At 39.4% G+C, this 20411-nt stretch overlaps 1 protein-coding gene across 4 annotated transcripts in view; it reads right to left on the bottom strand.

Annotated features, from left to right (window-relative positions):
* Window positions 1-20411, bottom strand: part of NR3C2 (nuclear receptor subfamily 3 group C member 2) — a 207441-nt gene that overhangs the window by 51526 nt on the left and 135504 nt on the right. For all 4 annotated transcript variants that reach the window (XM_061441080.1, XM_061441090.1, XM_061441071.1 and 1 more), the window contains one exon: window positions 5663-5779. In XM_061441080.1, coding sequence (XP_061297064.1) covers window positions 5663-5779 — 117 coding nt within the window. The remainder of the gene's footprint in view (window positions 1-5662; window positions 5780-20411) is intronic.

Genomic DNA, 20411 nt, shown 5'->3' with positions numbered 1-20411 from the left:
AGTGTGAGAAAAACTGACAACGTGAGGTTTTGCTTCATCAAACCCACAATTAACTTTCATCTCTCGCTGTATATTGGTAAAAATCTCTTGAACAAACTGACACACACCCATCTGAATGTTTCTAGTTAAAAAAATTGACTAGATTCCCTCAGAAGAAAATGCTACATAATAAATGCAAATAAAAATGCAGTTAAAGTTAATGGGCATTTCAAAATACTTCACAGTTAAAAGTTAAATGAGAAATAAAAGTTAACTATACATGTACCCCAAACTGCTTCAGTTTCTTACACACAGGGTTTTATTTCTTTTATGAAACCTTGCTTAGGAGAAATTTTAAAAGAAAGCCAAAAAGATACATTTTTTCTTTATTTAAGCTGTTCCTAGTTCTCAGGTTTCTAGCACTCATGGGTTTTTTCCCCTGTTCTTTTTCTCCCTATTGCTCTCTTTTTCTCAAAAAGATTTGAAAATGATAACATAAAACGCATAAGCTGCAGTAACTGAAAATAAGACCACAGTTTTAAATCCCTACTAGTATGAGTTATTAAATAGAAAATGGAAAACTGGGCAGAAAGGTGAAGTTTTGTATCTTATTATTGATTCTCTCCTTTAATCTATTTTTCATATTATTGAAATAATTTAATGTATAAAAAATAAGGATATCTGCAAGTGAAGACTACAAATCTCAGGCAGCACCGTGTGCATGAAGTGTCTTACATATGTAAATGTATGCAGACCCAAGACTCAAATTTCACAGGCAGTCTCTGCAGACAGAGTGATGAACTATGCAATTTGCAAGGTGAAATCTCTTCTGTTTCCCCTCGATATCCAAAGGATACTTCAACAAGCTGCTTCTCACTGTTGTGGGAGACCAGTACTGGTATTCTCAGCAGTGTTTTACGTGGGAGCTGAGGCAGGAAAGGAATGCAGTCCTACATGGTACTGACCCTCTCAGCACATTTTTGTACCGTAAGCACATATGGCACATCACATGGCTCAAGTGGGATCCTCTCTGATCACACAGAAGAGGAAGGGATCCCTCACCCCTGGCAGTGTTCAAGGCCAGGCTTGAAGGGGCTTGGAGCAACCTGGTCTGGTGGAAGATAAGCTTAAGATCCCTTCCAACCCAAACCATTATGTGGTTCTTATGATTCTGTGCCTGCTCACTAGGTCACATCAGAGGGGCAAGGACTAACCTGCCAAGAAAAGGAGTTGGTGGGCAGAGATCCCATCAGGGTACAGCACATAAAACACTTCTCTTCTCCAGGCTTCAGCACAGGGCCTGGCATACAGCAGGAATAAAACCAGGAGCTCTGGCCTGCCCTGGTTGCAGTGCAGCATCCCAGGCACTGCTGCAAGACACCAGCTACATTGCTGGATGGCACAAGAAACCATGCTGAACACCAGGGTGGGACTGTGGCATCTCACTTCCCTTCCCTTCCCCCAGTGCTGCAGCAGGGACAGACACGACTAAGGAACAGCAGCATGAGGTGGGAGTCAAATGAAAATGTCTCGTGCAGAAGTGAGAGACTCGACAAATCTGATCACAGCGTATGTTGGAAGAAACCTCACAATTCATGAAGTCATTCTGGTCCATAATTAACTGAAAATTAATTACAGAATCTTGAAAAGAGCATAAACCAAAAATGGGCCAGCATACCTTCAGAGTGCAGTTGCTCACTCTGAATCTCTTCCAATAATTAAGTCTAGCATATGTCACCGGAGTTAAAAAAAAAAACCACCAACACGGCAACAAACAAACTATGATATCCGAAAAAGTTTTGGAATCCTACTTGCCAAAGGGATATGTCTGTCTGTAGTGCATACAGAGACTTTATAGAAATGAGGAGGATGAATTAACATGATATTTGATAACTTCAGCTTTGCAGAAATTACAGGTTGCAGATGCTTCTTAGAAAATCAAAACAAAAATTGAGAAAAAAAACATAATTAGGTAAATAATTTGCTGCCTTGATGAATAATTTTCTAAAGATTATTAGAGGATCTAAGAGCTTGGAAAATGCTCCAATTTTTCAGCAAACAAAACAAGGAGGTAAACAATAAAACTGCCAAATTAATTTGGTTGAGCATTCATGAAAAGATGTATTTTGTATCGCTGAACTACACGTATTTATAAAAGGTGCTTAAAGCATAGCATGCTGCCACACATCAAAATATTATTTTATTTTTTTGTTTGTTTTTTTTAGGAAAACAACTGTCATCATGCCGGGAAGCAGGAGATATGCCATCAAAACAACCTGTGACACTTTCACACAGCAAAGAAAAGAAAGAACATATTGACAAAGAATCTAATCAAAAGGGAAAAAAAAACAAAAACCCCAACCAACAACAAAAACCAAAGAAAAGAGTTCAGTGGATTAATCGGAGATTGTGCAAAAATGTGCTGCAGGAAATGGGGAAACTCTGATTTCCAGTTTGCCACTACACAGGTTAATCTCTTCAATAACAACAGGAGGACAATCACAAACTTTCAAATTAACAATTTGCTTTATAACCCCCCATGGCAGTAAGCAGGAGGAGCAGGTCGGCAGCCTGAGGTCCCTATCTGAAGACAAGGGAAAGCTGCAAAAGAAAAGTCAAGGTCCTTGCTCCCCAAGGCAACATTTCTCCTACATCAACTTGGGATTTTATTTATTTATTTAGTTTTTAATAAGAGGATAAAACATTATAATTATGTACAAGTGGAAAAGAAGTGCCCATGGCTTCAGGAACCTGCACGCAATTCAGGCCTGAGCTATTCTTGTGACCCTTTTGCATATCATCTTACTCTGCTTCTCAGGAGCCAAACACATTGGCATCTCTGATACAGTCTGAGTTTTGTGTTTACCTCCGCTTTCATTTGGAGGGTGAGAGCTCAACTTAGATCTGGTGCACAAAGAGCACAGCACTGTGCAGTGTGACTCAGCTGCAGAAAGGGCTGTGCTGCAAACAGGACTTGAACTACACTGCTTATAAATTCATTTTCCTCCAGCTCCACACCGATCACACTGCCTAGCACAACACTTGCACATTTTGCCCATAAGTTCAAATTCTAAACAGTTAAAAGTCTATTTTTATTAGCGCATATTCTTCGCAAAACTTGGCTGACCAAATAAAGCTATAAGCTCCAATGCATCTTCATAATAATATGAACATACTCAGTCTCTTTGAGCTAATTATGAAAAAATGTTATACTAAACCTTGGAAATTTGTTTGAAGAGAAAATTACTGGTTTCAAATACTCATTAATCTCTCTTCTTCCCATTTCCACCTCCTTTTTTGTGATTATCTCTATCCTATCAGAACTCCCCTGCAACAGCACACAGAAGTTCCCAAAATAAAGCCTGAGATGCTGTGCTGCTCCTCTGGAGATGCCCGATGCAAAACTCAGGCCAGGCTGGGTGGGGTTTTGAGCAACCTGGTCCAGTGGGAGGTATTTCCGCCCATGGCAGAGGTCCTTTCCAACCCAAACCAGTCTATGGTTCCATGATTCTCACCACCGGGTAAGAAGAAACACCTAAGCAGCAAATGGCCTTTCTACCAACATTTTTTGCCAGACCTGGACAGGGTCAAAGGCTGAAAGGTGGGTTAACATAATTTACCAAGCCTCAGAGCCCTCTACACAGTAACTCTGTTTCCAAGGAGCAGGCGCTTTACCTCTCTCCGGCAGCTGTCCTCTCTGCCTCCAACCTAGCTGCTGTCTCCTGGACCATGCAGAGGGTACCGCATTGCATTAACATCCAGACAGCGCCATACCCACACTCTCTCATTCACTGCTGTGATGGAAAGACCTTTCTATGTAATTTTAGTTCATTTATGTGTCATAAATGGGTCAAATCAGGAATGAGAATTTCACTTTAGCTCCCCTACATGAAGAAAACCACCAAAACAGATAAACAGCAAAGCTCAACCACACGCCAGCTGTACACTGTGGAGGCAGACTTGGCCTTCTAGGTCATTAAATGCAGATCGCTAATTACAATTTCCAGCAGACTACCAAGCTCCAACATAGGGGAAGATTTTCAATGCATTCCTCATTTAAAGATTTCCAGCCAATGTGTCTGAATGAGAAAAAAACAACCCCTCTCAAGGAAAGTTTACTCCTCCCTTGTTTTTCATTGCAGACGACACTGTGTGAACACATCCTTTCAAACACACTAGGAAATCGCAGTGATGAACTCATGACATTGCAAAGTGTCACACGTTGCTGTTTCAAAAGGTTATCAAGTCGGATTGCAGCCCTGTATTCTGATGCAGGGCTAAGCACACATGCCGTCTAGAAGGGCACGGCAACGGAGGATGCCCTGCACCAGCTGCTGGAGGGCTGCAGCAAGATTTCCAATACCCCAGGGATCTGGGTTTCCTGCTCCACATGCATTTTTGGCATCTTTTTTTTTGGAAAGAATGAGCTAGTATCATGGAGCTCCCACTTCATCAAACAAAGGTGCTGTTCTGCTTTCCTTGCTGGTATCAATAGCACAGATCAAAATCAAAGGAAAACTGTCAGCACCCAGCATGCCACAGTCTGGCCCCATTTTCTTTTGGGAAGCAGAAACAAGGGGCCTAGAAGGCAACTTGAAGGGAAAAGAGTTGAAAGAGGTCTTAACAGGGCTAACATCCCCAAAAAAGTAAGAAGTTCTTTGCTTGAGTATTTCTGCCAGGAGACAAGACAGAAAAAGACATCTGGGAGTTAGAAAAAGGTACCAGGCAGAAGGCAGGAACTAGGATTTTGCATATAACCTATGAAAGACATGCAGCTAAATCTGTCTATAGAACTAAACTAAGCTACTAGCAGAGAATAGGTCCAGGAGGATAAAAAGCGAATTGGGAAATGATTTGGAGGGATAATGTGACCATGCTATAATTTTCTGGAACAGTGAAAACACTCTGTAAGGGAAGGGCCACTCTGTGCATCAGGGAAAGGACCTGCAGCAGTATCCAAAGCCCCGTTCACAGACAACACAATAAACCTAAAAGTAGTGGGGAAAAAAGTGATTTGTAATACAATTTACTCAGGTGGTAACTTGAAACAAGACGCCCACTGAAGCACAGCCAGAATTGTGCAGACATTGCAATTGAAGAATTAAAAGAACAGAAAAAAACCCTATTGTAAGTTTTGCTGTCATACTCTTTTCAAAATACTGTTGACAGTTATTAAGGAAAGGTTTTGTCTTTTTGTTGGTAGCATACGCACAGTGGAGTAATATTATCTAAACCACATATCCATACAGTTGCAGAAATAATCCAATATAAATGTTGAACAAGCAACAAAAAAAGTGGAGAGGTTCACTACACGCTGATTTGCTTTCACGATGGTGTAAAATGTTTCCCCGCATTTAAGAGAATGCTTGTCATAAAAAGCGACACTTGTAACCATAATACAAACATGTGATACTTGAAACCATAATACTTTTATCTATATGAAATTCCACTAAAATTACCATCATCATAAAACACTCACTTTTCTTTTTTCTGAGCTGTAAAATACGTGTCTCCAAAACTTGATTTAGAATGACAATAGAGCTTATTAGCTATTAAGCACTTCAGGATAATTCCATGTTAAACTTTTGAGATTATGCAGCTGCCAGAACTATAAAAAGGCTGCACATTTCCTATGTTTTTGCCTAATCAAATTAGGAGACCAAACTATTAATATTCTGCTTACCTCCTAAATTCATTCCAGCTTGCAGACATTTCTGTAATCGACAGGCTGGGCAGTTCTTCCTTCGGATCTTATCAATTATGCAGTCATTCCTTCCCGCACACAGGTAATTGTGCTGTCCTGAATGAACCAAAACCAAAACACATTATTAGAGGATGTATTTACATAATTCCCATTTGTTCTTCTCTATTGTTTTTCAGTAATTTTGAGCTTCTTATCAATGCAGACATTCCCAATCCCATTCTTTAGCCTTCCCAGTAATCTCGGGGACTTGTCATGGGCCTTACTATGAGCATGTCTTCTGTGTAATTTAGGAAAGAGTTTTGGTGTGTCACTTATGAGAGAGATCTCATTACTTTTTTCTAGGCAAGACTGGGATTTTTCTTCTTGCAAAAAACCAAACTATTTGTTTGAGCTTTCTCAAATCTTATGCATGCTGTATGACAAAGCAGGCTGACAAGTCTTAGTTCTGGGGCCATTCTCATGCTAAAGAATTTAATAAGCTAAAGCAGAAAGACAAAGCAGAGGTTAACTTTCCCAATACGCTCCATTCCCTCCAACCAGTTCACTAGGTGTCTGATTTCTGAGTTTACTGGTTACTTTCTATATAGCAGAAGGTTTCTGAAGGGTTTATCAAAACAGGCATAAATCACAACCATATTATTTTAGTCTTGTAAAGCCCCAGAAAAGCACTTCTGAGGAGACAGCAGGTATTTAACGCACAACATTTAGTAGAAGGGAAATACCTGGCAACCAGAGAAATAGGCTGGCATTTAACAACTCAGAGACTCAAAAGACGTTTTGCTCTGTGGGAGGAACATAGGTAGAGCAAACAGATGCAGTGTATCAGATGAGGGGACCACCACATGGACTTTTCAAAGTCAGGTGCTTGAATTTGAGGTAGAAGAATAAAAGAACCATGAAGGGCTGGTGCAGCATGAAAGAAGATTATTTTAGCTGCCTCTTTCCAGAGGTGGCACACAGGGATCTGGGGCAGCCAGAACAAATGGTCTGCAGTAGATGCAATCAAAAGCAATGCAGAGGGTTTCTAGAAGAAGGGTGAAATGAGAGGACACAGAAATACAGCAAACTCTAAATCAAGCTGCAGGATTTGCCAGCATGCAAAGTTCAAAAAACAATTCTGTGTAAAATGCAACAGCATACTGCAGACTTACATATCAGGTGCTGTAAGAACTACTGAGCCTCAGGGACAGGCATTTTAGATATAAGGTAAGAAACTATTTACTAAACACCAGTTTGAAACAAAGATGTCTGAAACGCAAGGTAGAGGAAAAACAGCAATTCTCATTGCAAATGCAGTAACATCAGCCAGCACCTAAGCAGAGAGACTCCTAAGCATGTCATGAAGGGGGCAGGCAAGATGTGCTGAAACACAAGAGCTGCACCAATAATGTTAAAATTGACGCCTATGACCAAAGAAAGGACCAGCTGTAGGTGCGGAGGGGAAGCTCAGGCATGGCTCAGAAGCAGAACTGCACTTGAAATACACAGGAGGCCGATGCATGCAGGGAGCGAGAGCAAACATGCAGCCTCCATAAGGGGATGGAGCTGCTGAAGGACAAGAGGTATAACATATGTTTGCCAAAATATTTTCCACAACAAACACGTCTTCTCAGGAAAGGACAAAGAATATTCATTCAGCACAGAAGACCTGGCTTTTGTTTTGAGGTCTTTCAGGAATTTGCCTTCAAACTTCAGATCAGTAATTTTCTATCTCTGCATCTGACTTTCCTTCACCCTCACCCAATGTTACCTATTTAGACAGTGAACTGAAGTTTACGCTGTTTCTTGCATGTTTTCACTGAGTGTCTCGTACAAAGAGAATCTATCTTAGTTGAGTGAGAGAAGTGTTACTGTAGTATCACAAAGGTATTATCATTCAGGTAATGATTTAGATGTTTAAACAAGCAGACAGGCGAATAAGGGTTTTTATTAAGAGACCATACCTAGCACTGTGACACAGATGCAAAACAACAAAACCTACACAAAATAATTCATGAATATGAGCTCATGAAGATATGCCAGGTACAAAAATCAAACTGTACAATACAGTGATGGCACCAGTATCTATCAGCTGGTCTTTTAGTATGCCTGCTAAACAAGAAAAAGATTAAATTTTCAGCTAATCACCAAATGATTTGCTAACACACGTTTAGTTTATGATGTGATCAATACAAAAACCAGATACTCAAGAGAAAAGTCAACTTGATTCCTATTTATAATTTTACTCCGTACTGAACTGAGCACATGTAAAGAAATTTCACGCAGACAGCATGACAGTAAAATCAGAGTAGAAAACAAAAGTGTTTAATGATATATGGTATGTATATATATATATATATATATATATATAAAGATGGTTTACATATCCTTAAAATACTAGTCTAGCATTTTTTGTGGGGAGAGGGGAAAAATGATTATTTTTCTGCTAGGAATGCTAGTACAACTGCTCAGTGCTCATACAATGTCCTTTGTGCATCACAGAGTACCGCAATACCATTTTTAGGTTGCCACAGGCGGGTGCAGGCTATTAATATGACAAGTCAGCTCTAATGCTGCAAAATGAACCCCATTGCAGAATTACCCTGAAGGCAGTTTGCTCTTCGAAACTGTACACCTGTTAAGTCAACATTTTTCACTACTGGTTTCAAAAGCTAAAGGGTTTAATAAAAAGAGGTTAACATTTACGTACTCCAGGATAATTGCTGGGGTCACATTCTTAAGAATTGTGCAAATGTTTTTGTTTCAATCACTGCCATACTGTGACTTCATAAGAAATGTTCCCACAATAGCAGAATACTTCCCTAACTCACCCTTCAAACGGTTTAGGTAGCCTGCAATTATTACTTCCTAGCCTATCTACTAGGCCAAATGATTTCAGAAAACATTAACTTAGTAATGGTTGATCAATTTTTGAATCATACAACTCTGAATAGTAATGTATGGTACAAAATCTCTAAGGAGTTTTTCCAGTAGGCAAGGCGAAAATCTTTCAAAAAAAGCGAATGTCTTCTTGTATTTTTATTTTTTTTTTTTTTTATTTCTAAAAAAAATTAAATAACCACAGTCATCTTAAGACTTACATTAATGGACGTAACTTGAAAACCCTTAAAAAGAGGAGGAGAGATCAGCATTCAGGAAAACCCTCTATGTAGAATACAGCTATGAAATAACAATTAATAGTTTTTCAGTTAAAATGCTTATCATCTATAATGAAAAAAATGGCTTCAGATTTTCATGCAATCAAATATGATACATTTAAAATAAAACCAGTTTGATAAAGTAAGCTAGTAAAGCAAAGAGAGTTGTAATGAATCACTATGTTCCATCTGTGTATTGTGAGCCCCAGTCATGATCATCAAACTTCAGAATCAAAACAAAAACCTACACATCTGAAACTGATGCAACTCTCAAGACCTCCAAGGCTCTTCAGGATCTCAAGAAGTGCAAGACCATCCTGCAAAGAGGCTGATGTTTTTGTGGTGCAAGATCTCCAACTCTTTCAAGATATGTATTGATCTGCTTGTGTAGTTTGTGCTTAGCTTAATACAGTTGGGGGTTTTTTATCCAGTTTAATCATTCACAAGTGGGCTGGAAAGTGACAGAGTAGCTATCGAATTCTCATCACCCATGTGCTAAAAGCATTAAGATGAAAGTAATTTTTACATATGGCACCATTAAGTGCACTTTTATGAGCTAATTCCTGTTCCATCTAAAATACAGAGTTACAAAAGATGCCAGAAAAATTTCCTGTTCAAAATAAATAATTAACAGGTACTGCACAGTTACACACTAAGAAGAAACAGAGATGTGTCCTACTCATAGTAAAGCTAGAGATATATTTGGGTTTGCACTTTCCAGGTTATTGTGTCACTACACACCGCAGAATGACACATCCAAACACATGCACAAAACCACTTTAATATTTCCAACTCTCTCACCTGCAAAGACTCTTTAATTCCCTGCTTTCACAGGCTTACAAAAGAAAACAAAAACGAAGCATTCATAAAGTTCAGTCTTCCCTCTTCCTACATTTTCTTGAACAAGCCAAATTCAGCAGTGAAGGAAGGAGGGAAAAAAAGCTGTTCTTATTTGGTCTATGAATTGCTGCCAAAGTGAGGCTGCAGCAGAAGCTGTGCTTTTCCCCAGTTTAAAACTCCAGCACAATGACTGAGGCACTGGTTCCAAAAACTGACTTGCTAAGATGAGCTTTTTGTCTGTGTGCACAGTGCTGCTGCACTCTTCAAGGGGCCGTGACACTTCCAGCCATATAAGGCTGCGGTAGGAATGGGGTGTAGATATTTCTTATCAGTAATATTTTTGTTACTGTCTAAGCCAAATTAGAAAATTACATAAATTTCTGAAATATTCCATGCCTTATCTTCCTCCTAAAAATTATCTTTTTTCCCCAGTTTTTTAAAGTCTAAGTCAGGAACCGCAAATCATTGATGAGTCTTCTACATCTCTGCTCTCTTGTTAAAATGTTAAATTTTGTACGGAAAAGAAGTAGTGTAGTGCTGGAAGAGCACCCAAAGACTGCTTAATTCAAGCCCACTCATGAAAGCGTGATAAGACCAGCCTAACAATTCAGGCAGGTTTGGGTTGGGTTTATTTTTGCCCCTTTCTCTAAGTTTGTCTCAAAACCTTCTGAGGAAAGGTATTCTCCAACTTCCTCATAAGCCATGTGATCAGGCTAGTGATTACATAGCCTTGAAGCTGTGATTTCTTCCCCTTGCATTTAACCCAAATAGGAATATTCTGCAACTGAAAGACGTTAACAATCTAAGACATACAGAGTAATAGACTGCCACCTTCTTACAGCAATCTCATGCCTATCAAAAGATTTATGTTCCCCATCTCTTTGCTAGACTAAACAAATCCAGTTCTCTCAATCTCTCCTCATAGGTCATGTTTCCGAAATCTGTTGTCATTCCTCTTTTTCTCCTCCAGCTTCTTTCATAAAACAGACTGCCCAAAACTGGGTGCATTTTTCTTGCTGAGTTTCACTATCACTAAGGACAATAAAATGGTTACTTCCTGCATCTTGCACACAACAACCCTACTAATGCAACCCTGGACCAAATCTAGCTTTTGGCAATGGCATTAGGTTGTTGACTCATGCTCGCTTGTGTGCCACTAACGCCCAGCCCCTCTCCTGCAGCACTGCTGCCTTCCATGTTCTCTCCTGCTTCTACCTGGGAAGCCAGCTCTCTTTTTTCTCTCTGCTGGAACTACACGCCCTCTGCAACACCCCCTGGGGAGGGTAAGGGAAAAGTCCAAAAGCCACTTCAGGTATGACGTCTTAGAGCAGGCTTTGGGTCCTGAGACACAGACATGATTCATGAGGCCTCGCAAACAGACAGGAAAGTGAGAAAACAGGAGTGGCAGCACAGCTAAGGACCAAAGAAAGCAGAAGTAGTTTGAAAAAAACCTCAACATTTAAAATAGCATTGCACTGAAGCACATCAGAATGCATGTAGAATGACCAAACTTTCCTTATTCCTCCAAAATGAGAATTATTACTTTGACTCATGAAATTGCAGACAAAGTTGTCTTCTCCCTGCAGGCTGCCAGAACAGCCAAGCCTTCTTGCAGGGTGAGCAGAGAGAGGAGCTGAAAGCCACCTCCAGCCCTGACTTGCAGATCTGCACGTCAGAGGTTGGATCCTTTTCATAGACTCATAGAATGGTTTGGGTTGGAAGGAACCTTAATGATCACCTAGTTCCAAAACCCTGCCACAGGCAGGGACACTTTCCACTAGACCAGGTTGCTCAAATCCCCACCCAACCTGGCCTTTCGCAGATTCTGGACTGAAATAAGGGCTTAGATTTCACTGTATTTCCCATGTGGGAAGATTATCTCCATAACAATGGTAAGTGCAAAAGTCTTACAGCTTGGAGTACCTACTGACACCTGTTTGAATAGGCACGTATAAGTGTTAACACTACTACCTTAGTGCCCAGACCTCCTCTACAGATCCTCCCACTGCTTCTATCAGTTTTTACCAGCAAAATTATTATTCTATATTTGGTGGCTAATCTATAACCAACAAATTTACTGAAGTTACTCTTGATAACATTACTGAATGGGGGCAGGGGGAAAATGTGGGTTGGATGTCTGTAATTCTACACTAAATTTCCCTCAATTCCATAAATGTTACTTACTGCTCAACTCTGTCCCTTCCCTTTACACAACAGACTGTCAGATTGAATAAGCCCAGCCCCTGCAACCCTTCTGACCTGTCTTACAGACCTTCCCTGCTGAAGGAAAGGCAAAGAAAGGCTGCAGAAAATCATCAGGATTTTCTAAAGGAGGCCTCTCACCTCAAGAGTATCTGGTCAGAAAAGAGAACACCAGATTTTTTCTGCTTTCTGATACAGCCCTAATGAAGGGCTTTGCTTCCTACAGCAAGAAATCAGATAATCTGTACATCCTAACATCTCCTTTATGCTCACTGAGCTATGTGATCCGTTTCTTTCATCCAGCTCTGAAACATTCACAGATTTTGTGAAACCGATGTTGTCTCTGCAATCCAGATAAGCTCTTTTAATTGATAAAAATAAACTATTTCTACCTTTTAATGGCCAGCATGTAAACAAAATTACTGCTGAGATTGTCACAATGATTCTCCACATACAGAAAAGGATTTTCTGTTTGACAGTTGTATCAACACTATCAAGAAACAAACTGCATATACCTGAGGTTTCTATTTCACCATCTGCAGTGGGTAGGTACTTGCAAGTAAACTGGCACAGTAAGGACGATGATGAATCTCTTTCCAAGTTTCAGCTTTCACAGAGCCTCTATTTCTCACAGTTTAAGAAAAAGGAAAATACCCTCCATTCAATGGAAATCAAAACTGCATTTTCATTTAAAAGGTCCATTTGTTAGACAGTTGAAGGCTTTTTTTTTTTTTTTTTTTAGCAGTTGACAACTGCCCAGCAACAGCAGCCTATGTTTGCAGTCACTATTTTAGGCTACATCACATGTCAATTACATAACCTTGTTTTACTGCTCTTGAACTGGTTCGAACAACCTGGGAAACAGATTAGGGCAGTCCCTCCCAGCCGGCCATCCACATGCAATGGCGGGACCCGTCCCCCTGCCGCAGCTCCAAAGGCTTAAGCCACCGCCAGTCCCTCTCTCCATAGCTAGTTACTTATTGCTAGACCCACCTGAGACATTTGATAATTAACTTCCTCAGCTCTGTTTAAACCAGTCCAGTCTGACCACGGTAAACTAATAAACTCAGTTCCGCATGCTGAGATTTGCGTGTGATGCAGAATAACCTTATAAATGCCACAGACAAGGGACAGAACTTGGATATAAATATTGCCCTTTCATTTCGTATAACAAATGCTTGGTGTTTGCATTTAGATATTGAACCTCAGGGTTTCCCAAAATTCAGTCTGACTTCGGGGTTTATCTCCCTTATTACTGAACAGCTTCACTCTTCTGACTGTATTGTTCCCAGATAACGTGATTTTTGGATGCAGACAAAGACTATTTGCTAATTGCTCAAGACAATATCAATCTATTAACATTATTAAAGAGTGTGCCTATAACACAGGTATAGTCTAAATCCTTCTCTGAAGCAAGAATTTAGAGCTTTCCTTCCTTCATGATAAATTACAGACTTAATTAAAATTTGTTTTGATTTTGGCAAAATATTCACCTCATCTGGGATATTTCCTACTTGCTTATCATTCCCAATTACCTTCTGCTGCTTCTAGATCCCTGGCCATCTTTCAGTTTCTCTGCCTTTTTATATTACTGGATTAATCTACCATTTTAATAGTATTTTTGTATATCTTCTTACTTTCTACCCCCCCTTCTTTCTTTCAGTAAATTTCATTTGCTAACCTTCTCCTTTATCCACTTTCATCTTCAGTCTTTTACCCCTCCCCTGTCCCACAACTTTTTCTTCAGTCTTCTGATTTATCAATGTATTATTTCCTTCATTCAGTGTGTAACTGGTTATTTCACAGGGCACATTTACACTGAAGTCAAAGGTGTGGCTACAGCTCATTTCATACACCCAAGCAAAGTGTATTAAAACTACCTGGGACATGGATAAAAACATAATCTCAACAGCATCATTATCTGTAGGGTCTACAAAACCCAGCTAGGGCTCTTTTAAAAGCATAGGCACGTCAGTTGGTGCTCAAATAGTGAGGATAATCAACAAACTTCCTCAACACAGTGTTTTTCTATATTTTCTATGTACTTTAAACCTTGTGTTTAACTGCTATTTAATTATAACATGTTATAATTAAACAGTGTTGACAAGAACGTTCTCAAAGCCAGTGTGTTGGCCTGTGATCACCCGATCTTCTTCCTCCCTCTAATCTGAAATATGCTACTGATTCTTACTCAGTATCCCAGAGAAAGAGCTGCAGGTTGTCCTTAGGCAGTGATTAAGTCATGAACAATGACTTAATGCTCTGCACATTAACTATTGCATTTGTTTCCTCCAGAAAGCCAAGTCTGAAGGCAGAGATGAACTAGCAGCGCTTCCTCCAACTGTGACTACAGATACAAAGCCGATTCCCTTTATTTCTGGAAGAGGAGCAGGGAGGGCTGTGCTCTCTCATGCTTTATATGTGAATGTTTTTAAATTGCCATACTGTTATGCACTCCCTATCCACATTTAAGAACACTGACTCCAATGCTCTGCCGATTTCAACATGGAGACCGTCTCCTGCTCCTTCACTGTTCCCAGGAATTTTGCTTTCACATGTGGGCTGAGATCAGGTTAAGAAAAACAATTGGTACAGTCTGGTGATCCTGGCAAAGGAGACGAGAAGTTATAAAAATGTTTCTCACTCACTATTTTAAGCAGACCGAAAGGGCACCAATGAGAGGGATCAAGGAGAGAGAGGAAATTTGGCAAGGGAGCATGGGATGCAGCCCAAAAGAGGTTACTATTTTCTACAGGAGAAACCATCCAACAGGGTTGAAACCTATTAACAGTGAGACAAGTGAGCGAGAAAATACACATATCTTGTATTTGAGGTACATGCGCACATTTTCTGCTGCTGTGCTTAAAATCTGCTGCAGAATTTTGAAAGCTTCTCCAAGCCTGTGCCTGGTGTGCCAGCTATGCCATAATCCAGAGGGACAGAGCCTCCAACGCAAGATATGCCCCAAACTGGTTCTGAAACCACTCCCAGGGCTCCCTGTCATCTCCTGTCATCTCCACAGGAGGCAGAGCTCATACCAAAGAGCCACATCAACAGTGAGTCACAGAGGACAGCTCGGGCCTCCTGAAATCCAGACGAACTCAGAAAGCTTTCGGTTCAGTGTGTTGGAAGTCTAAAGATGGCCACATGACTACACAGTAACTGCCTTTACATGTGGTCAAAGAAATGCTGAATGATACCAGATAGCACAGAAAAGGAGTAAGAGAAGTGTGTGATCTTCACAAAGCATTTCCGGTTTGGTGAAACCACACAGCACTGGAAATCTGTTTAGGAGGAAAACCAAGGAGAAATACCTACAGACACTGAAAGAATCCTGTTACTGAGATAAATCATTTTGTTTCTGTTTTGAAACTAGTTTTCAGTTCAACTGCTTTTGATTTTAGATTATAATGGATACAGCAATATAAAGAGTGAGAATTAGGGCTTTAGAGGCTGTTTTGACAGAATCACACATCTAATATTTTACAGTATTTTCTTTCACAGCAAGTTTCCAAATTTTCATTTTGGTTTAAATTTTAACCGAAGACTAATTTTGAAGTCTCTAGATGCTGTTAACTGCAGAACGGCATATAGAACAGATTTATAAGAGATCACATTGTATGCACGGTGCTTACTTCTGCTTTCCCATGCTAAAAATCTGATAAGGCATTCTTGACATACTACAAATTTCAATGCACTTTAGTGGAAAATTTCAATGTGCAAGAAATGGCCTAGAAGGACTGGAAAGATTTTTTAAACAAGCATCATGCAAAAATCTTGAACTGCAACAGAAACACCTTCCATTTTTGCTGATAAATGTGGTGAACTGCTCTGCTACATTTACTTACATGATGTAGTATATACTGCTCCACAACTGTTACAACTGGATTTCAAAAACACTGTGTAAGATTTATATCAAGTTCATTGAAGGGAATGTTTAAGAGTGTGCATTGATGTATTCTGGAATATGGAGCACTAACTGGTAATGTAAGGATTTCTAGCTGACTGTATGGCTCCTTAAGCCACACTCCTTCAGTAAATACTCTACTGAAAATGTTCACCTCTGTAAAAACATTTGTATTCATAAATGTATATGGGGCTGAAACCTGTTGGCACTATTCACTATTTCAAACAGCTTAGTGTGTCACACCATCCTAGTGATAACATCCAGGCATGTATCAAGCTGTCTTTGTTTAATAATATGGAACAGGAAAACTAAGAGACAAGCTCTGTTTTCACAGGACAGACAGAAAAAATGAAGCTACAGAGCACTAATTCCATGTTTTGCAACTCAATTTTATAATTCGCAATTCTGGGCAAACTCCTTCAATGAGATGCATGCTATTTATATAAGATATTACTAGAAAAAATAGGCAGCTTGTTTCACAAAGTAAAACTTTTCCCAACTCTTGATCTTAGTGAAAATGTTCCGTTAACTTTTTTTTAAGTAGCTACCCTTTGGTTTTTGCAAACATTTTGAAGTTCAAGTCTGTTGTGCTCTTGCATTTAGCATGCTCAGCAGATCATAAATTTTATTCTGTGTGAATGACACATTATCTTCAAAGCATATTTTTCTCTTGCATTTTTCATGTACAGTTTACTACAGCTCAGACTGGAAATATGCTAAATTCATAATGATGAATATTATTATAAATAATAGTGACAATTTAAAATATTGTCAACAGATACATTGACAAATCTTTTCCTCTGGAACCCTGGTCAGTAATAATTTTATTTGAAAGGCTGCAAGGAATACCATTGCAAAACCTTTTAGCAGAATCTCTCAATATCCCCAACACAGAAATGTTGGCCAAAGTAGCATCAGACATCCACCAAAATGAACTCAGAAAGTCTTCTGCATTTGTTTGCTGGCTTTTTAAAGAGAAGTCTATTTTACCCTTTGAAAGATGTATATGCCTACCTATTTTCCTTTTTTTTTTTTTCCCTCTCAATTTATTTGTTTTTTATCAGGAACCTCAGCTCTCTGTTATTCCAGGTAATTCTGAAAGAACACAGAAGAAAGAGGATGAGGGGATAGCAGAAGATTTGATGATTATAATGAAGGGATGAATGGATCTTTACAAGTAATGAGTAATGCCCCTGTAGTTGGTGCAGAATTTCCAGGCTGCAGAGCCCAGAGAAGTCCCAGCTCTCTCCACACCCTCAATTCAGGTCAGGCTTGTCAGGCACCTCATTCCACAGTCCTTCCTCACAAACAGCTGAACAGGACAGGGCAACCCTTTTGCATCCCTGAAAACAGCTACTTCACCCTTTGCTTACTCATCCAACCTCAAGACGCTGAGTAAAGTATCACATGGCAGCAAAACAACTGATGAATCAAAGCTTCATCTAATTAACCCAAATTTTACTGGACATCATCTTGCAAGTGACAGCCCCATGACCCCTTTTTTCAGGTGTGCTGGATTCAACATCTCCGGCCATGGCATCAGCATGACCCCAAGGCAAAAGCAAATCTTATTTTTCAGCGACAGCCATTGTGCTGGGTGCCAGACTCATGCCCTCATTAGTGCACCTTTTCACTAGGAGCTGCGATTTGCTTTGGCAGAAAAATAGATCAAGCAGTGATCCTTCACAATGGAATCATGCTAGGTCTTGAACAACTAAAGCCACGGATGACTCAATCTGCATCTGGCTTTTTCAACACCTACAAAGTTACCACTGGGGTTTAAAAAAGGAAAAAAAAAAAAAATAATAAAAAAAGTCACCTTTTAAGGCATAACAAATTTTTCATAACTCATATGCCAGAGTGATCTTAAAAGGATCAGGACTTCCCTTCATTATTGGGGAATGGACATTTCGGTTAAAACAAATACGCCGAATTTCAGCCCAAATGATGGTGGTCATTGAAAGCAAAACTGACAAAAATAGACATAGGACAACCAGAAAAAAGTCATCTTGGGACACAAATACGACATCACCAAGCTATAAATCAAATTACCCCATTCTACTTTCAAAGATCATTCTGCCTAACTGATATAACTTGTATTTCAGAATTTGTTTTGCTCAGTGAAAACAAAAGACCCCCAGATTAGGGCAGCCACTCCTTCATGGTATGTATCCTCACCTCTTGCATCAAATACATTTAAGAAAAAACAAATACAAAACTCTTCGGTCTATTCACATTTAACTTCACAAGGGGCATGTTTGAACACAGATTTTTGTACAGTTCTAATTCAATTTTCATAATTAAAATTCTGGTAGCACTAAGCAGATTGAATTAATTTTAATTTCCTGCAAGTAGCTATTTAATACGAACTCACGTGAACTGAAATGTCACTGCTCAAGAAGCATACGAACAGCAAAAAATCCTCAGGGTTAACTTTCAGAAAATACAGCAATTTTTCCATTAAAGTGACAGAAGTTAGCCACTGCCGAAGCCCAATCCCTTCAGCAACAGAGAGCAGGTCTAAAACCTGAAAGAGAGGCCAGTGATCAAATGATTGAGGGTGGTGGTCTTTCAGTGTTAAGCCATCGCAACAAGTTTAACCTCAGTTTCACATAGTTGACAACCTACTTTTATATTCTGTAAACAGTGGGCCTCACTCCTGGCATCAAAAGCAATTAGTTTATCTTTGAAAAATGACAGTGACTAAAGGCAAAATTTCACTTGTTTGAAACACATTTTGTAAGTCAAAAGTGATAAATAAAATTTGAATTACGAAAAAGAAAATTTTAAAAGGTCACTAACATCAAAAACCTGATCTGCCTTCTACTTATGACAGATTTCAGTGTGATGTAGTGCACCCCAATTTATAATTATGAGAGGATAATCCAGTCCTATGCTCTTCCTAACACAGCCCAAATTTCTTAGCTCTGTTTTGCCATCTTCAGAAGTAACTTTGAAACTGCCAGGCACCAGCATTAAAAGCCTCCCTGAACAGGTACACTCGTGTCTGAAAACACAAAGAAAAGATCAAAATGAAAATTAAAAGCAGATGCACTTTATGTACTAAAAGGTTTTTCCACTTTGATAAGTGGATTATAATGAAGTGTGGCACCATGTTTCATACAATTTATTAATCCAGTCCCACTTATTTACACTCTGAAGCAGCATAATGATTTCAAAGTTGGAGCACAGCCAAAACTCACATGCAGAAATAATTAAGAAGTTGTGTGGTAAGATTCATTGTTGGGTTTTGGGGTTTTCCAAAGAGAGAAACTGACTTTTTTAACCAAAGTTAAAGTAGCTGTAACTCAAGATGAAGTGCGGAAATAAACTAATTTTTCAATGGGGATAGATGCTATGAAGAGATAACTGGAGCCTGACTTGCTCTGCCATTAAAGCCCCTCTAAGCTTACCTATCAGCTCTACAACTTGGCAAAGAATGCTAAGAAAATAAACCTCAAAATACTGTAGAAGCACAGATGGCAGGAATTTCAGAAGAACAGAAAAGCTGGAAAGTGGGGAGTGTAGATCATGGTGGGGAGAACATATGACCAGAGGACACCTCCATAACGCTTCTCTGACCTCCACAAGATGCACATCATCATCCCAATGGACTTTCTTGGACTTCTTGAAGGTCCACACTTCTGCAGTAGTGTTTTTGGCAAGGCAAAGCTGAAAGTAGTCCAAGAGTACAAAGCCATTTATACCTGGTACAACGCATATAGAAGACTGCAGGATAGAAGTGACACTATTTTACCTCTATGTTATCCAAGTATACATGTCTACACCAAGTAAAAGGGGAGATTAGGCTGTAAGTGTAAAAAAATCCATTATTTCCTTGCTGAAAAAAAAAATACTGCTGGTCAGCAGTTCTGTCCTGGGCACAGCACACTCCTCCTGCCTCTAAGAACATCCTTAGCCCTCCTATTTCCAAAGTAATGGTCCCTGAAGATGCTGAGCCATCCAGCAGATCAGGAATACTTATTTTAAAGGGTGAAGTACACAGATACAGAAATACTGTTGGAGATGCACTCCTGCAGGAAATGCATTTTATTATTCACTGATGCACAACACTGAGTTCATTTTATTCACTACATTTCTCATCGGCTAACTTCTCTCTCCTTCTGTTCTTCATCTGAAAAACATGGTTTTACAGAAGGAAGAAATCTAGAATCCAGTGAATTGTTATTATTTGGCAAAATTTACTTGATGAAAAGACCCTATACCAATTCTGCTGCTAAGACTTTCTACAGCAAATTCTTACTAAGGATAAGCCACTGACAAATGCACAATTTATCACATTGGGAAGACACCCGGTGGAGTATCAGAGGGACTACTGCTTATTTTGATCTTTTCATTGGAAGTAGGAATAAAAGGAGTTGTCAGCGTGTGGATAGAAAAATAATACAAAAGGGTGTAGAGAAATTAGAAGCAAAGACAGGAAACAGGCAATAAAACTGCAGTTGGAAAAATGCTCCTGCATGTACCAAGGGGATAATCCAAAATAAAAGAGTTAACAACAAAGCAAAATAACAAAGCAGAATTTGGAAAGCTTCAACCTCGAAAGAAAATCCTAGGAATAAGAAAATAACCTGGATGTACGAAGCAATGCAGCAGAGGAGAACTAAGTGCCAATAACACC

The sequence above is a fragment of the Pezoporus flaviventris genome, unplaced genomic scaffold (assembly GCF_033815535.1).
Source record: "Pezoporus flaviventris isolate CSIRO_AGI_PZ_B2104156 unplaced genomic scaffold, CSIRO_AGI_Pfla_v1 ptg000002l, whole genome shotgun sequence".
Lineage (NCBI taxonomy): Eukaryota > Metazoa > Chordata > Aves > Psittaciformes > Psittacidae > Pezoporus > Pezoporus flaviventris.
Note: the sequence above shows the minus strand (reverse complement) of the source record. Positions and strands in the feature narration are given on the sequence as shown.